This window comes from Periplaneta americana, chromosome 4 (assembly GCF_040183065.1).
Source record: "Periplaneta americana isolate PAMFEO1 chromosome 4, P.americana_PAMFEO1_priV1, whole genome shotgun sequence".
Classification (NCBI taxonomy): Eukaryota; Metazoa; Arthropoda; class Insecta; order Blattodea; family Blattidae; genus Periplaneta; species Periplaneta americana.
In genome coordinates this window covers 32,483,443-32,503,758 of record NC_091120.1, presented here as the reverse complement: position 1 = coordinate 32,503,758, position 20,316 = coordinate 32,483,443, and the positions used below count along the sequence as shown (strand labels likewise).

The 20,316-nt window shown below is 35.1% G+C and overlaps 1 protein-coding gene across 2 annotated transcripts in view; it reads right to left on the bottom strand.

Annotated features, from left to right (window-relative positions):
- The window catches only part of LOC138697671 (very long chain fatty acid elongase 4-like), a 503,185-nt gene that overhangs the window by 105,009 nt on the left and 377,860 nt on the right, over positions 1-20,316 (bottom strand). The window contains exon 1 of one of the 2 annotated variants that reach the window (XM_069823118.1): positions 5,841-6,406. The exons of the other annotated variant lie outside the window; for it this stretch is intronic. Coding sequence (XP_069679219.1) covers positions 5,841-5,928 — 88 coding nt within the window. The 5' untranslated portion in view covers positions 5,929-6,406. Of the gene's footprint in view, positions 1-5,840; positions 6,407-20,316 lie in introns of those variants that run through there. 2 annotated transcript variants of the gene reach the window in all.

Genomic DNA, 20,316 nt, shown 5'->3' with positions numbered 1-20,316 from the left:
CCTGTGATATGTATTTTTTTTATTTATTCATCAAAGATATCAGCTCAAAGATTTTGAATGACCACAAGGGTCCTGAATACAATAAACATGTACAATATAATGTGATTTGAAATATTCGAGAAAAAAGAAAGTTAATTGTTGACGGCAAATAATATAAGTGGATTAATTGAAATAGAGATGATGATGTAATATTTGAAGATAATCCTTTTATATATATATATATATATATATATATATATATATATATATATAAGTTATATATATAACCATTAAACATTGAGAAGTTTGAAAGAACTATTAATGTTAACGAGAATTGTATGAAAAATATTTCCTTAGTCTATTCTTAAATGGATTTGATGTCTGACAGTCCCTGCATTACTCGGTAGGGAATTCCAAAGTCGAGGAACAGCCACAGTGAAAGAAGATGAATATGAGGATTTTCGGTGGGAGGGAATGGATAATATTGAGGAGTCTTGTGATCGTGTGTCTAGATTATGGTAGGTAGATGAGTTTTGAAAACGAGACAAGAGATAGACAGGAGTGGAGAAATGCAATATGTGAAAGAGGAGAGAAAGACAGTGGATTTCCTACGATCTTTTAGACGTAGCCAAGACAACATTTCGAGGGATGGTGTTACGTGATAAGCCCGGCGAATATTGCAGATGAAACGGACGCACATATTACGAAACGTTGCACTCTTTGCGCCGAAGTAACGCTTAGGTCAGTAACAGAATATCACAGTACTCTAAGTGGAGCGTCACGAGTGTTTGCACTAAAATCTTTTTCAGGGATAAAAGTAGGAAGTCCTTCAATTGCCTCTAAACGAGTGGATTAGTGAGAATCCTTTTTTAAGTTAAGGAAGTATGTATAGACTAAATTTTCTACTTCACAACATTCTACCAATTTCCCATTATTATCATCATTTATCTAATAACTACCTCTAAATAAATGTCATACCTTGCTAGCCAATACAACAAACCCATTGGCATATGACAGGCGTTTCACACCTAACAAGCTATATGATTTGTGAGACTTGAGGTCAAAAATGGTGAATCAGTGTTCAATTACAAACGTACCTTACCTCAATCAACAAGATCAGTTTGACCTTTCACAAACGTGCCGTTCCTCCTCAGATATGCCTTAGACCACGAGGCTATGGCACAGACTGACACAGTTTATAGGCCTACATTAAGTTAAAATGTTTTCGTTTTTTCTATACTTACTCAATTCTCTTGTCATTTTTATTTAATTCTCTCGTTCTTCATTTCCTCCTTTCTTTCTCCCTGGTTCTAATTTTTATGTGAATGTGCGAGTCTATGTGTGTTCAGAAGTGTGTCACTGTATGTGTACTTGTCGGGCGAGGTAGCGGAAATCAAACGTGAAGCATAATTAATTGAGGATGCATTTATTTAAAATATACATAAATGTAAATTGTTTTGAAATGCACAAAAAATGTAATGGAAAGTATGTGTCACCTTGATGGCACTGTCTACAGACGTGGACAAATTATTAGCAAAATTGAAGACTTTTATTATATATTGTTACAAAAAATGATTCTTCAATTTAGACTACAGTTGACATTTTTGTGTATTTCCAAATTATTAGCAAAATTGAAGATTTGTATTGTATATTTTTCAAACTTTAACTCCTCAATTTGGACTACATTTGATATTTTTGGATATTTACAAATTATTAGCAAAACTGAAGGTTTTTATTGTATATTTTTACAAAATTCGATTCTTCAATTTGGACTACAGTTGACATTTTGGATATTTACAAATTATTAGCAAAACTGAAGATTTTTGTTTTATATTTTTACAAAATTTGACTCTTCAATGCAGTTGACATTTTTGCTAATTTACAAATTGTTAGCAAAATTGAAGATTTTTATTATATATTTTTTACAAAACTTGACTCTTCAATTTAAACTACAGTTGATGTTTTTGCATATTTCTGTCTCCTGTAATGATGGAAATATGCAAAATTGTCAACTGTAGTCTAAATTGAAAAGTCAAATTTTGTAAACAGAATTATCATAAAAATCATCAATTTTGTTAATAATTTGTCCACGTCTGTATTTTAAGTTGAGTAGACGAACGGGCTTGGCCCTAGATTCTTCGTGCGAGTGAATAGGACTGTTTCGAAACAAAAATAAAAATAAGACCATTTCCTGCGTAGCCTAATCATTCGACTTTCGTCTGGGTGTGCCCGGGGGCTACGAGTCATGCTTTCTTTCCTTCCCTGCTTATTTTACATGTCTATACATTATAGAAGCAAGATGTTTCATAAGAAACAAGCAAGCGAATGTGTCGTAAGTAATGTAAGGTAAAAGTGTATTCCTTTTATATAATTAAGGAGAATTATTGAACCCTTTAATACTTAGACACGTATTCAACTGTTCACTATAAAGGTAACAACGTCAAAAACGCTTTGTATTATTGTTCTTGGAATCATGAGTCTGTAACAATATTACTCCTTCACATATAGGCCTAAGTATCCTTTCGCTTGTTAAAATTTTATTCATGACATTTAGGTGCATCAAATATTGGTCCTAATGTTTACTTTACATGCCGTAATTTTGAACGTTTTTAAAGTAATTTTCCAATACCATTTTCAAAATGTTTGAATAAGTTAATGTATAACCATCAAAATTAAATAAACAAGTAATTTATTACGTTGAGATTATTTGAAATTCCAATTTCTTTCCTATCGTTATATCTCGATACGGAAGCATTTCCGCGCACTACTTTATTACGAAAAAATATTTCATTACGTGTCCTCTATCACATCTTGAAATTAAGAATAGTTATTCTGAAATACCTGTATATACTGTTTACTTTGTATTATGATAGAATTAGTATTATTCGACCAAGGCCAGTGGAGTCCTGCAGCCCGGAGCCGTGGCGCTACTGCTTCTGCGTTCGTAATACCGCATCGCGATAGTTCACATTACGCCCGCGGCTCTACTCGCCTTGGTCGAGTAATAATGCTTTGCTATTATTTAGTTTTCGCTTCTTAATGTTTTTAAAATCAATGAGATGAAATATCTTCTAGTATTTCGATTTCCTATGATATTTTTGTTTTGCAATTTTTTCCTTATTATAGTGTTACAATCGAATCGTCCATGAGTGTACAGTTAAAAAGGAACATTAAGGGAAATACTGTTATAACAAAATTGCAAGAAATTATAAATAATATTCGCGCCCTAGAAGGTATTCGAATCTACGACAATGGCGTAGGCTTACAGTCGTTCTTGGTGGAAATTATAATTAATTTCCTTAATATTAAACAGTAATATCAAATAACAAAAAAGGAGCTTCAGTAAAATTCTTTAATTTCAAGTTTGTTTTTTAGTAGGTTATTTTACGACGCTGTATCAACATCTCAGGTTATTTAACGTCTGAATGAAATGAAGGTATTATGTCAGTGAAATGAGTCTAGGGTCCAGCACCGATAGTTACCCAGCATTTGCTCATATTGAATTGAGGAAACACCCCGGAAAAACCTCAACCAGGTAACTTGCCCCAACCGTGATTCGAACCCGGGCCACCTGATTTCGCGGTCAGACACGCTAACCGTTACTCCACGGATGTGGACTCAAGTTTGTTAAGTAATTTATTTTTATTAGATACATTTCTCATTCCCCCCTCCCCCAGTGGTTATTATACTTTCCTTAGATTCGAAGTTCACGGCTTGAAACCGTATCAAGAGTGATAAAATACAGAGTATGACTATTTTTAGAAAATAAAGTAAAGCTGAGGTATCCGTGCAGTAGATTTGCGGCACTTAAAAATAAATAACTATCCCTGTACGATGATTCTACGAAAAATTATCGACCATTTCTTATCCAGACATAATTTTGAATTACTATATATTCTGTCGAATATGATAGCAGCGTCCATCCAGTGTGTATAGTAGTGGCAAAAAAAAACCGAACCGACTGAATAATCGAAGTCCCCGAAATGAGCCACTGCGTATGCCACGCCAGCATTCACAAGATAGCGAGTAATCTATTGAAATTGTTGTAGTTTCGAAAGCCAGTAGAAAATAACCTGTAAAATTCATGTTCTGGGAATAATAATTTAATTAAGTAGTAAAATATCGCTGCAATCGAAAAGTATTGGGAATAAATTTGAATAAGGAACAAAAAAAAAGTTTCCTTCCCGGGCAAGATTCGAACCACGAAAGTCTTAGTTAACAGTTTATCGTGCTGTCACTTTGAACACGGCTCTGAAATGAGCTACAAGGGTCGGTCCGGTTTTTTTGCCACTACCGTACATTGACGAGTTCTTTTTTCGTTGTTGGATATGCCTAAAAAGAAAAGGAACTTGACTTAGGCTACTGCTTGCCTTCTTGGTGGAAGAATGATCTTTTATATTATAAGTTTAAAAGCCTGGAATAGGTCCTTCTCCCACCAAGTCCTTCAATTTACTGTGGTTATGATATAAGTTTGATATCTCTCCTGAGTCCTGAGACTTTTTTGTTTTATTTTTAAAGTTCAATATAATTCTACACTTCAAAAAAAAAAAAAAAAAAGTAACTGACATGAGGAAAAATGATGAAAAAATGCTACAGATTACAGTTAGGGCACAAATGCAAGTATATTATACTATACTTCGGGTCTCTACACATACATCTTATGTCATAATCATGTATGAAGTATAGTATAGTATAGTATACTATACTATATTCTCAGGACTCGGGAGGATAAGAAACCTGTGTATAAAAACAATGAAGAAGTAACTTAATCAGTGGCCCATGTTCAGAAAATAGCAGGCTTTGATAATTTGTAAAACAAGATAAGATATTAATTTGTGCGAGATCGTGCGTATTTGCTTGTTTTCCGCACAGAAACAATACGCGGTAAGTGTGAAATACCACATTCAGTATTCCCAACGTAACACACATAACAATTTCCCTCTTCTTACCGCTTAAGCGCGACATTCATTTTATTGCTTTAAGCTTTTAACATATTATTTTTAGAGACGTTTAACATGGTAATAATTATAAATTGGAAACTTACCACTGCAATTTCACCTAAATTATAATGTTAATTATTGTTTTTAAATATTTGCAAAAATTAAGTAAAGTCTACTATTCCACGAAACTTACTGCATTCCTGATACAAGTAACATTAAGGAAGCCGTGAAAAAATCAACAAGATTCCAGATGCGGATGTTATTACTGCAATATGTTATATAAATAATATTGTTAAAATATTAAAATGAAAAAAAAAACATTACATAACCTTACCGTTTGTTTTAAGTTCGCATTTATAGACTGGGGGGGGGGGAAAGACAGACGTATATCATGGCCTGCTGGAGTATAGTAAACACAGAAGACATTTTATAGCAACAATGTTGAAGAAAGATATTAAGTTTTCCGAAGTTGCCGTCATTAAACAGAAACCATCATGGAGATTTCATTGCAACTAATTAGAAATTCGTCTTTCAGGTATGTAATAAACGATCTTGGCACAAAATAATGTACGATACACGAGCGGTATGTTTGTTTTCATGTTCTCGGAAATTAAAAAAGCTCAACTACGTTTCGCTTTTTCAATCTTTTCCTCGACCATGTAAACGTCAACATACCGCTCTTGTAACGTATATTACTATTATGGTTCCTAAGTAAAATTCTGATGTCCTCTTATTTACAAATTGTCAGTCTTGTTATTTCCAAAATTGACCTACTGCTTAAGTTATTTCTTTATTGTTTTTATATGTAGGTTTCTTAAAATAATGTTAAATCCCTATTCCTAGATTCCCAAAAATATTAATCGATGTGGAAGCAATTTAACAACGGGCGAAATATTTGGTCAGTATGGAACTTTCACTCACCTTCTGTTAAGAAAGAAGTTTCGAAGTTCAGACTTCTGTATCTTCGCATCTCAAATGACCAACGAGGCAATGTGTCTTGATCCTGCATTCACTTCTCTTCTTCCAAAAAATTAAACACTTATTTGATAAATAAAAACACCGCAACACTTATATATGCGTTAATACGTATCTAACTTTCATTCTTTAAACAAGTGTGGGCAGAGGTCTTACTTTCTAGCTATATGGATTCAGTATGTTATGTAGTAAGGAATGGACACTAAGTAAGTCTTTGAATGTTTCCTTCTTCTCTTTAACTACACTCAGATTGTGAATACATGCGATAGTTCCTTTTAATAGTCTCTCTTAAAACACTACATAAGCTGGGAATAATCTTGCACTAGCAGCAGCATTATTTTTTGTTACTTGTTTATTTAGGTATATTTTTAGACTCGTAAAAATTTAGTATTATTTTAAACTTCTGACAGCTTTCTAAGCTTCCAGTACCACATAATGTATAATATGTATTAGACAAATATTGCACTAGCCACAAAATTACAGATTTTCTGAGTCATACGCTGAGTTTGATACGTCGTACATATCTGAACTACTCTTGTCGCCGTTTGAAATGTTTTTGAAGCAAAAATATACTCGTAGAGTGAAGACACTCTTTTTCACGTGACATCCCCTGCAGTTGCAAAGACGGCCTCGCTTTACACAAACCAGTTGGTACACATTCAAGTTGCGGTTTCACTCCTACTAGTTTTATGTTTAACCCAGATAAATGATGTATTTGGATTCGGTAATAAAAATCCACGGAAGTTGGGTTCCACGGTTATGTTTATATGACGTCATACCGGAGACGAGACAGTTTCTTTGCGAAAAAACGTGTTTGGAACTTTTGTGTGGCCTCAAAAATTTGAGTTCAAACCTGTTGGAATCCGGATTTGGATATTTACGTGCCAATTACTGACATATGAGTGGATATGATTTATTTTTTCTTTAATCTCTCCCACAAATCAAAGAAGGTGGGGAGCATGCGAAATGGCGATCACACCACATTCCAGTGCAACGAATAGAGGAAGGTTGTTCAATAAACTAACAGTTTCGTTTTTTAAATACGATCGCCTGTGCCTGGAATGTACGTATTATGTATGGAGTAACACCACCAAATGTAGTAGTAGTAGTAGTAGTAGTAGTACCAGATGTATTAGTAGTACCAGATGTAGTAGTAGTACAATATATAGTAGTAGTACCAGATGTAATAGTAGTAGTAGTACAAGATATAGTAGTAGTAGTACCAGATGTAGTAGCTAGTAGTAGTAGTACCAGATGTAGTAGTAGTAGTACCAGATGTAGAGGTAGTAGTACCAGATGTAGTAGAAGTAGTAGTACCAGATGTAGTAGAAGTAGTAGTACCAGATGTAGTAGTAGTAGTAATAGTACCAGATGTAGTAGTGGTAGTAGTACCAGATGTAGTAGAAGTAGTAGTACCAGATGTAGTAGTAGTAGTAGTACCAGATGTAGTAGTAGTAGTACCATATGTAGTAGTAGTAGTGGTAGTAGTAGTACCAGATGTAGTAGTAGTAGTAGTACCAGATGTAGAGGTAGTAGTACCAGATGTAGTAGTAGTAGTGGTAGTAGTACCAGATGTAGTGGTAGTAGTACCAGATGTAGAGGTAGTAGTACCAGATGTAGAGGTAGTAGTACCAGATGTAGTGGTAGTAGTACCAGATGTAGTAGTAGTAGTGGTAGTAGTACCAGATGTAGAGGTAGTAGAACCAGATGTAGAGGTAGTAATACCAGATGTAGAGGTAGTAGTACCAGATGTAGTGGTAGTAGTACCAGATGTGGTGGTAGTAGTACCAGATGTAGAGATAGTAGTACCAGATGTAGTAGTAGTAGTAGTAGTAGTACAAGATGTAGTGGTAGTAGTACCAGACGTAGTAGTAGTACCATATGTAGTAGTAGTAGTAGTAGTTCCAGACGTAGTAGTAGTACCATATGTAGTAGTAGTAGTACCAGAGGTAGTAGTAGTAGTACCAGAGGTAGTAGTAGTAGTAGTAGTAGTAGTAGTAGTACACTGGCTCACAAAACTTTTGTCCTATGAAATAATGTGGAATTTAACTTCGTGAGATATTATGTTGGCAATATGTCTACATACCCCACTCCACATGTTGTCCTGGGAAGGGAGGTATTTGAACTCTGAGTTGTAGGTATATACCTAGCTAATCGAACCAGAGACAACCTTTTAGAGCAATAACGGTATATGTAACCGACAGAAATAAAACATTGAGTTTATTTTGCACCGAAATGTTTAAAACATGTTGTTTATTTCTCTTGAGTATTATATAATATTCCATGAAAAGTTTCATCTTCCCTGCACGTATAAATACCATGTTGGATCATAAACATAGAATACATCACATCGCGTTTTGACAATAATATTTTTAATATCCATGAAAAAATGTAATATTTTCAGATTAAAATATTTTCTCAAACACCAGTCATGGGCCTATTCAGGTATTTCGTCCTATTGGGTCCACAAGGTTCCAGCCAGAATATGTAACATCAATACAACGCAGTGGACGTATTTCTGTCACTGTTTGGGGATGGATTTCCGGGCTATGAGGAGGAACTCTGTGTAAAATTGAAGAGAAATTGACTTCCCAGTAATATATACACATACTGGAAAATACATGCTCCTAGCATGCGCACGTTGCAACCTGATATAATTATATTTTTTTCAACAGGACAATTCCTCCATCTACACATCTTTGTTGTATCAGATATGGTTCCAATATCATGTTTGGTGTTGAAAGCACAGACATTTGCTATTTCTATATGCTTTACTTATTTTTCAGTTTGTTACATCCACATTTTTGTTCCATTATTTTTTATGTGTGCAAAATATAAATCGTAAAAATATTTCTATGCTCCACCATGCCGAAATGTAGTAATTATACACCTGGTAGTAGCCCTTTAATGCACCTCATTAAAGTACACCTATTCATTATAATTCAGTTGTTCAGCCAATGAGAAATCTTCATTGTACTGATTGTACTAGTATAAAACCGCAAGTATCGATTATTCTCGGATATACAATCGAAAGACAATTAGCGAAAACTCACGGAGGCTGGAAATCCAATACTGTCGCAGAAGGTTATGTTCTGTTACCATAATAATTAGCGTTAATTGTAAATAATATTCAAATAAATTCAATTTGTCATCTCGTTTTTCAATGTCTAATTTAATTTCAATGTTATATCAATATTAATATTTAGTTTACTCTCTAGATTATATCAAGGTCAATGTGGACATCTGTTCCTAGGAAAAAATCAATACTTTCGCGTCTGCGCACATCTCACAATTTACGAGGTATTGCACAAGGTCAGTTCCGCTCCTCAGTCAGGTAAGAATAACATGAATACTTCTGAATAATTTCAAGTTAGAAATATGGTCGAGCATAAAAAGTCGTATGAAACTTGACTATAATGGTAATTAAGACGCTTGTATGAAAATTATGAAACTCGCTTGCGCTCGTTTCATAAACATACTCGCGACTTAATTACTACCATTATAGGCTCGTTGCATAATGTACTATTTTCATATAGCAGAAGGACAGTGTTCTACACATATAAATTTTCATTACGGTACAAGATACAGTAATGGAGGAAAAAAAATGTTGAATATTTCCAAAAATTTTACTGCTGTAAGCTGTACCTAACCCCTTAAAATATAATGATAGAGGTCTCAAAAATGTCATATAGGCCTACGTATAAATAATAAAAATGGCCAAATAGACTGAGCGAGTTTGGGATTACACTCTTCAGTTTTGTCTAACGAGGTTCCCAGACAGTCGAAAGATTCGTAACTTAATCGTTTAACTGACTGGACCGCAGCTATGTCTACGGGAGACTTTAATTGAATGGAATATTCAAATTAATGTGACCATCATAAACATATTTATAAATGATTACTTATAATTAACTTACGATACTTTTGGGAGTGGCTTCTCTTCGGCTGAGTTAAAATGAAGCAAGAAACTCACGATAACGAGGAAGTTCTATTTTTCTTCCCCATCTGTTTACGACACCTGTGAATCTGTCTTTGCTACGCTGAAGAATGAAGTGTCGTAAATACTGATTACGTAGCCGGTTCTCTCTGAGCGACATTCCTTGAATACCATTCCTTTATAATCTGTATTATTAGTAATAACTGCTCATAAACTTGAAGTACAATAAACCTAACTCCAACAAGCCGTGAAAGAGAGAGAATGAAACTAACGACAAGCTTCTTTATGAAAGTGTTTTACTTAAGTTTTTATTTCAACATATTTCCTTTGAAGTAGAGAGACTGTTCAGCCTTAATTATATTGAAGTAATGAATTCAGGGGACGAATGGTCTGAGGATGGAGAATATATAATTTCGAGGTATATAAATTCCCCACTGAATACTAGTCAATAAAAATAAGGCAAACTTTATGAACTGTTCATCATAATGCATTAATATCGCAAAATTAAATATTCACGAATACACTCTTGAAGCCACCGGCGTGGCTCAGTCGGTTAAGGTGCTTGCCTGCCGGTCTGAAATTACGTTCAGGCGCAGGTTCGATCCTCCCTTGGGCTGATTACCTGGTTGGGTTTTTTTCCGAGGTTTTCCCCAACCGTAATGTGAATGCAAGGTAATATATGGCGAATCCTCGGCCTCATCTCGCCAAATATCATGTCGCTATCACCAATCTCATCGACGCTAAATAAGCTAATAGTTGATACAGCGTCGTTAAATAACCAACTAAAATAAAACAAAAAATACACTCTTGGAAAGGCCGAAACATTTAATACTGTACCATAAGTCAGATTAATGACCGGTAACAGGTGCTATTTTGCTTTGCAGGATTTACTTAAAAGTAAGGCTGTAACAATATATATATATATATATATATATATATATATATGCAATACTTTTTTCCCCTGGTGAAACTTGGCGGAAAGCCGGCACCTTTTTGTTATACTTTTCGTAATAGAACCGAAAAATGTGCTAATAATTAAGCTTTTTCTTGAACTTCTTAAGCCTCTAAAGTCTTGAAGTTGGACGAAAACGAGGTTAAAAACGACAAAATTCCCGCGTACTGGGCAGTAACCATTTCCCCATCCGTTATAATATATTCTACACAGAGTTTCACCACCTTTTTCTACAGAAGAAAAGCACTGTGTATTTACGATCTCCTAGCCTGTCCTATTGCAAACACGATACGAAGAACGCATCACTGCCGTAACCAAATCACAGAATTCCTCCACAGAACACATCACAAATACCAACCACAGCTACAGCAACATAGAAATAGACATATAAATTCTACATATCCGTCCACACCTGTGGAGTAACGGTTACCGCGTCTGGCCGCTAAACCAGGTAGCCCGGGTTCGAATCCCGGTTGGGACAAGTTACTTGGATGAGGTTTTTTTTTTCGAGATTTTCCCTCAACCCAATATGAGCAAATGCTGGGTAACTTTCGGTGCTGGACCCCGGACTCATTTCACCGGCATTATCACCTTCATCTCACTCAGACGCTAAATAACCTAAGCTGTTGAAAAAAGCGTCGTAAAATAACCCACTCTACATATCCAACCGGAAAACCAGAAATTAAACACATTAGAACAGTTCGAAAAAAAATCACAACCCATCCTAAATTTCAGAACACACACCCAATTTGACTCCACACTACCATACACAAACGCACCCTACAGCAAAACAACTGAAGAATCCGGAAGAAGCAAGGACTAATAGAAAGTTGAAACTAGTCAACTAGGTAATTCACAGCACATTAAAGTACTATTATACCTATATTCCTAAGTTTAATTTCTAGCTTTTTTATCGCAAGTTTAATTTGTAAACTTAATTTTTAGCAGATTATTTAGCGGCGTTGCATCAACTAATGTGTTATTTAGCGTCGATGAAATTGGTAATAGCATGATGGTATTTGGCGAGTTTAATTTCTAGCTTTTTATCACAAGTTCAACTTGTAAACTTAATTTTTAGCAGATTATTTAACGACGCTACATCAACTACTGGGTTATTTAGCGTCGATGAAATTGGTAATAGCACGATGGTATTTGGCGGGTTTAATTTCTAGCTTTTTATCACAAGTTTAACTTGTAAACTTAATTTTTAGCAGATTATTTAACGACGCTACATCAACTACTGGGTTATTTAGCTTCGACGAAATTGGTAATAGCACGATGGTATTTGGCGGGTTTAATTTCTAGCTTTTTATCACAAGTTTAACATGTAAACTTAATTTTTAGCAGATTATTTAACGACGCTACATCAACTACTGTGTTATTTAGCGTCGATGAAATTGGTAATAGCCATGATGGTATTTGGCAAGTTTAATTTCTAGCTTTTTATCACAAGTTCAACTTGCAAATTTAATTTTTTAGCAGATTATTTAACGACGCTACATCAACTACTGGGTTATTTAGCATCGATGAAATTGGTAATAGCATGATAGTATTTGGCGAGTTTAATTTCTAGCTTTTTATCACAAGTTTAACTTGTAAACTTAATTTTTTAGCAGATTATTCAACGACGTTAAGTCAACTACTGCGTTATTTAGCGTCGATGAAATTGGTAATAGCATGATAGTATTTGGCGAGGTGAAGCGGCGGATTCGCCATGGGTTACCTGACATTCGCCTTACAGTTGGAAATAACCTCGAAAAAAAAAACCAACCAGATAGTCAAGCGGGAATCTAAACCCACGTCGAGCGCAGCTGTAGAAGAAGAGATAACTGTACACAGATAGAGGACATACCTGACGAACATTCTGAAATAACAATAATTCCCATAGTCATTGTTTGTCTTCGACTGAATAGGTCTACGAAATGTATTAAAATAGAATTTTAAATACTGTAACACTCTCACTTTGAGAGAGGAACATAGGTTAAGGGTGTTTGAGAATAAGGTGCTTAGGAAAATATTTGGGGCTAAGAGGGATGACGTTACAGGAGAATGGAGAAAGTTACACAACATAGAACTGCACGCATTGTATTCTTCACCTGACATAATTAGGAAGATTAAATCCAGACGTTTGAGATGGGCAGGGCATGTAGCACGTATGGGCGAATCCAGAAATGCATATAAGTGTTAGTTGGGAGGCCGGAGGGAAAAAGACCTTTAGGGATACCGAGACGTAGACGGGAAGATAATATTAAAATGGATTTGAGGGAGGTGGGATATGATGATAGAGAATGGATTAATCTTGCTCAGGATAGGGACCAATGGCGGGCTTATGTGAGGGCGGCAATGAACCTCCGGGTTCCTTAAAAGCCAGTAAGTAAGTAACACTACGAGTAGGCTATTTTGTTCAGTTTGATTTTACTTTCCGATATAATTTCAGAATAACGGTGGGTCTTCTCAGCCTCGCAGCCATTGATATACCAAGTACCTCCGGGGTTTAAAGGCGGATGGAGTATGAAATTAACATATTTTAAGTCCTGAAGTTAAGACATTATCTTTAATGCCTATACTCGTCCCTCTATTGCTCAGTTATCGGTGTATTAAATTCAAATTATATATTATGGCACAATCGTTAATTCAACCGTCTGTTAGACTTGTTTAGGTTGTGCATCATTGTGTATTATCGAATGAATAGACTGTTGGCCCAAGTTGTTAACCATTTAATCACGGCAGTCCATAAACTAGAATACAGCTTTTTGTCTCTATTCCAGACACCTGTTTATTTTTAGTGAGCTGACGAATAGCGGCCAGACACGTCATTGCGCAGGGATTATTGCTTTAAGGTCGTTTACGTCAGAATGAAACCAAGCGAGTGGTCATATATGAAGGATGTAATCATTATCCGGTATCCTATATGGGGTCAGATCCACATAAACTGGACGGAAGTGTTACGGACAGAGAGACAGTTGATCCAGGTCATCATCGCCCCTTCTTCGATCCTCTGTTTTAAGAGCTGTTTACTTTGTTGTTGAAGTCTCGAAGTAGCATGTGGAAATGGTTTTATAATCTTGTGCGGTATACAGCTATCTTAGCTGTCAAGCCAAAAAACGTGCACATAACCTACCTTAGTGAAATGACTAGTGTTCCTCCGTCTTCGTCTAATAATTCGCATACTATACGTATAGTCGTTCTCTTCCTTTTCTAGTTAAAGACGGTCACATCACTGGTACAAGCTCCTTATTGTTGTTTCTTCTGTAAACATTGATCAGATCACACTGAAATGTTCCGTTGTTGTTGTTTTGTCCTTGTGCCAAAACTATTTCATCACTGAAATTGTTGGTTATTGTTCTTCTGCTACCAATATTGATTGCATTATATTGAAATTGTTTCTACTCATCGATACATTGAAATTTTCTCCACTCATGGAACGGTATTGTTGTGGTTCTGACCTACCGAACATTACTTTTGTCATGGTACTTCTGACACCAAATTGTTGTTGTGCCTCTGTTGTACCGGACACTAGTTCGTTGTGGCCGTGCTACCGGTCACGGTTATGTTATGTTTAAATTCTGACACCATATTACTGTGGCTCTATTTATCGAAGCACACACTATTTAAATCAGGATAATCAGGATGATAATGGTCGAGCTATTATCTTAGATCGGTACTGCGTATTCAAGAACAGAAATAAACAATAAATTTAAGCAATAAAAAGAAAATAACATAGATTATAAACAATAGCCATATGATTAAATAAGTAATTACAATTATAAGATTTTGTAACTAATATTAATAAGTAAATAATATTAATACTTATTTAGCAATTAATTATTATCTATACCTAAGTTAATTTTTCTTAATATGCTATATCTTTTTAAATTTTGACTTCGTTTGATCGTACTTACATTTTCTAAACCAGAGTACTGAGAAATGAAATGATCTAGTTTTAACCATAGTTGAAGCCATATTTCATACAAGCAGCCGTTAAACTTTCCGACTCTGCTAATTGAAATATGTTTCTTCTCGTATATTATAATTGTGTGTTGAAAATGTTCTTTTCTTGTGAAAAAAGTTGATAATGTATATATTTGTATGTATTCTCCAAACTGAAATCGTTAAAATCTGAACAAAGAAGTTTAGTAGAGTAATCAAAAAACTTTTTTAGAAAAAAAAAATCTTTTGTAGTAATTTCACTCGTTTCCTTATGGATTTAGAAACACTATCTCAACCGACAATACCATAAAATAATAACATATTAAATATAGTAATTGATTAATGGAACTAGCTCGATGCCGATACGGAGTTATGTTCGGGTGCGGGTTCGATTCTCGCTTGAGCTGATTACCCGGCTGAGTTTTCTCAGAGGTTTTCCCCAACCGTAAGACGAATGTCAGGTAATCTATAGCGAATCCTCGGCCTCGTTTAGCCATATACAATCTCGCTATCATCAATACCATCGACGCTAAATAATCTAGTATTTGATATAGCGTCGTTAAATAAACAACTAAAAGAAAAAATCTAGCACATAAAATTAAAACAATAATCCAATCATTATTCGATTTAGTTGAGAATTCGATTGAAGTAACAATTGCAATTAAGTTCATTTTAATGAATGGTCATTGTAAAAGCCTGCTGCTTTCCGAATTTTTATGTCTTTTTTTTGTCACAGGTTTGTAACTTCTTACATTCGTATTTTACCGTGTGGTAAGTTAATATTTGGGCAAAGATTTTACCGGATTAGAAAGTGTACGATTGTTAAACACAGCATGCTGATTGAACAGGTAACACGATTTTGGCGTGTATTAATGACAAAATTCCATTTTAATTGCAGTGTTGACCTCTATCTGAGTGATGTATTTATGGCTTGTGTAACACCACAAGTTGTAATTTAATTTTAATTTATACCTTCCGTTCATTTCCATACTTGTTCTCCATATCTTAGTTTGAGCCGTGAGGAAAATATAGTGTGGAAAGGCAGGAAGTAATGATGGTACGAAGACATGTATACCATCGTTAAGATCGTAGCTTGTTTTCACTTCATATCTCAGCCATTTTACTTCTATAGTCTTCGTGAAGTCTATTTGTGTAGTATTTATTTCAGAATTATTTTAAGGTGGTTTCAACCTAATATTAGAAATAATGGACACCCATTAGAAAATCAGCGAAATAGAGTTAGCCAGAGAAAATATAACAGATAACGGAAAACATTTCTACACCATATACGAGAGACGAAGTGTTAAGAACCTGACTTTTACATTCTACAGAAATTATCATTAGTGAACTATGTTAATAGTTAGCGATGTATGCAATGGAGAAGGAAAGAAACTACCCAACCTACCATATTATCTCCTGGCTTAGTTGCCTCTTGAGTGATGCCTTATTGGTGTCATTTATGAGGTTCAGACATGTCTTCGAAGAGTTGACTAAACAACAGCAGCAGCAGAAGATTTTAATACGCGTCTATGCCATAGGATAGGCCCCATGCACTGTATTTCATTGTCTTGTTAAGAAGATAGAGGATAGAAGTCTATGGATATAATCCCAAATATTGAACACAAATCCAATTTTTGTCCTTATTAGTCATTTCATACAAAGTGTATGATTATGTCTCGTGACCAGAATATTGTACGAAATGGAAACATAAAAATTGGAGATTTATCTTTCGAAGAGGTGGAAAAATTCAGGTATCTTGGAGCAACAGTAACAAATATAAATGACACTCGGGATGAAATTAAACGCAGAATAAATATGGGAAATGCGTGTTATTATTCGGTTGAGAAGCTTTTATCATCCAGTCTACTGTCAAAAAGTCTGAAAGTTAGAATTTATAAAATAGTTATATTACCAGTTGTTCTTTATGGTTGTGAAACTTGGACTCTCACTTTGAGAGAAGAACAGCGATTAAGGGAGTTTGAGAATAAGGTTCTTAGGAAACTATCTGGGGCTAAGAGGGATGAAGTTACAGGAGAACGGAGAAAGTTACACAACGAAGAACTGCACGCATTGTATTCTTCACCTGACATAAATAGGAACATTAAATCCAGACGTTTGAGATGGGCAGGGCATGAAGCACGTATGGTCGAATCCAGAAATGCGTATAGAGTGTTAGTTTGGAGACCGGAGACGTAGATGGATGTATAATAGTAAAATGGATTTGAGGGAAGTGGGATATGATGATAGAGAATGGATTAATTTTGCACAGGATAGGGATCGATGGCGAGCTTATGTGAGGGCGGAAATGAACCTCTGGATTCCTTAAAAGTCATTTGTAAGTAAGTAATTAGTCATTTCATATACAAGTGCACCTTTCTCAGGAGGCGCAAGCAATGTTTCTAAGGTTCAGTAGTATAAACAATTAACCTCGAATTAAGACATGAAATTAATCTTTATTTATACTTAACTGCAAATTTTTGGTTGTATAAATGTAAGTTAAATATAACTGGCGAATCTTCTCAAGTTAATAATATTAGTTGAAGTTTACAGAAAGTATTTTCGAAAAAAAGGAAGGGAAAAGTTTCTCTTTACAAGTAAGTCCACTGTGATGAGTGAAGTTTATTTTCATTGTATTTAGTTAGATTTCTGTTAATTTATAAGCTCCGATTATGATGAAATGATGTTATACACACATTTAATAATATTTTTTCTGTGTTAAGTTAAATTAAAATCCATATACTCGTATTTATTTTGAGGTTTCTGATTATTCTAATATCTTATCTGACGATATTGGATTTCCCATGCATCTTGTGTTTTCCACGAGAGAGGAAATTCCTTCATTGATCTCGACAAACAATTTAAAAATAAGATTTCAGTCACCAAAATTGTGGAAGAACTTGAACCAAGATTAAGTGCTCAGTTACAACCACAAACAAAACGAAATCATGCTTGGAATCCAGTGTTCATGATCCTCCTCGCACGCATTGGGACTCATATTCAGGAGGCGGTGATGATACGTTTTCTCTTTCGTTAGCGAGGAACAGTTGAAAATCAATACGTGTTCTTTAAGTCAATTTTATATGTAGAAACGAATCTTGAGTTATTTATTAATGTTCAGTTAAAAATAACCTATAGTTAGTGACATTTATAGAACTGGATCTAAGACGACCAAATGCTGTCATGTAGAGCGATGGGTTAGTTCCAGAAACGTCCATCAACACAGATATTTCAAACAAGTACTGTATTAGTTTACACTATTTTCACATAAAGCATTTTATGTTGCCTTAGACCACATAATACAAATTGGAGAACAGTGAACTTACTCTATTCAGTATTTGCAAAACCCATCATTTAGTTAAATAGAGTTATTGCGTTGTTCAACAGAGGATTGAATACGCGCAAGTTCAAGTTCCTTCGCTTCATACAACAATTTCGGTAATTCATGATGGCTAAGCAAATGTTTACACCTGTGGACATAGAAAACCGGTTGATCAATATCGCATAAAATGCAGAGACTTGGTTCGTCACCATCTTCCTCTCTGTTGGTTGATAATTTAACGGAGCTTCTGAATTGACACAAAGTCAACGTTACGCTGAGCTGGCATGGTGAAAAGGAAATCCGAAGCTGACAACCTGTCTAGTCCGGAAGTAGGTGTGACGAAGATGCACAACTGCATCTTACGCTATGGATACCAGGTTCCTTTCACGATTTCTGAGGACAGATATACAGGGTGTTTCCGAGGTGGTGTTACAAACTTTCAGGGATGATGGCGAAGGGCACATGTATCAATTTGAGATAAGGAACCTTGGTCCGGAAATGACTGAGTCGAAAGTTATAAGCAAAAATAGTTGTGTGGAAATGAAATTGTAATTTGGCACCACGTGCCCTCCTTCCCTTAACCTTTGGAACAGTCGTGGAAAAATGGTAAGGGTCGGATGTCTCCTACGTGGGTACTTGCCCCGATACAATCTGTGATCTTATCTACTGTACCAATTGGCATACTGTATAAACGATTTCATATAGTACATTATAAGAATTCATTACGAAATGTTTCTATGAATGTGTCGAAAGACAGCATTTCCGACAAGAAAACTGGCAACGAAAGTAAGGTTTCCTGCATTGATTGAGGAAATGCTCCTCCGTAATAAATGCATCTACATAAGAACAATTTGTTTATTTTTCACTTTAATAATAATAATGATAATAATAATAATAATAATAATAATAATAATAATGATAATAATAATAATATTCGAATGAAATGTTTCTACTGTGTTTTACAAATTCTTGTTGGTGATTAATATTGATATGAAACGTATATTCATAGGTTTCATTTTCGTCACCAAATCCATTATTTCTAACGAAAATTATTGAAACTGTGACTACAGAATTAAAAGTCCTACTTGAATAGCGATAATTGAAGTGTACATCAACAATAGGCTACACACTGTTGCCACGAGATCACTGCCTTCTGGAAACATGGCTTACAATATACGCGTTTCGAGATAAGTATGAACACTGTAATTTTGACAAATGTGTAAAGTTTTCCCTGATCTGTTTAATTCTGTTACTTTCGTAGAGAGAATAGCGTGTAAAATACTTGCAGAAATGGCAATTGCAAAATTATTATATATGTACTTCGTATGTGTTAGCCTATATCCGGTTGAATTGACACGTGGATAATATGTACAAAATTGGTCCAGTAGTTGAGGAGAAATGTCTCTAGACAGGATTCTGAAAACGTAGACTGTACTTAAATGAAAACTTCAAAATCCGACTTTTTGTAGCATCACAGTTTTATCTTTTGTACTTTGTACAGGGACATCATTTTATTTTTACTTCAATTTTTATTGTACCTGAGTTTTTGAATGTACTTCACTCCCACCCCTTCTACTAAGGAAGTTCCAACTCCACACAGAACCAAGACCGCAGATAGTAAGCAGTACTGAGTTACTGAGTATAGTACGTTCCAGAAATATGTTCGCGTTTTCCAGTGACGAAAGAGCTTTCAATATTGAATCATATTTTCGCACAGGTACTGTCCGTTTGCCTACGTCGCATCCCGATTTCCCCCACCTGCTTCTGCTCGCCCCTCTGTAAAAGCTGGGCTGTCTTAGCTCTTTTCTGAAAACATTAATTTCTCTTAGGAATTGGACGTTTACGTAATATTATACAGCTGTTTAATTTAACTTAAATAAAAGGGCCTCGTTAAGTAATTAACTGTCACGTGATTTCCTCCCTTTCTACAATCCTGCGGCATAACCACTTGGACGGACAGTAGATAGCATGTCTGAGTAATTTTATATTTTCGGGTCGGGCAGAAGTGAAGATTGAATTTACAGTACGTAGAGTAGGTACAGAATTATTTCAACATGAGTTACTAGTACGAAGGACGAAACTGGCAATTGGAATTAGATGCAATAGTCTATAGTGCGATAATATGCACAAAAGAACTGAAGCCTGTATCGAAATGAACGACCACCATTTTCAAAATTGTGTTTAAATATTCATATTATGATTATTTTTCAATTTAACTTCTTTCTCTATATTGTACGCTAATGTGCTGTAGACAGTATACACTGCATAATGAATACGTTCGCAT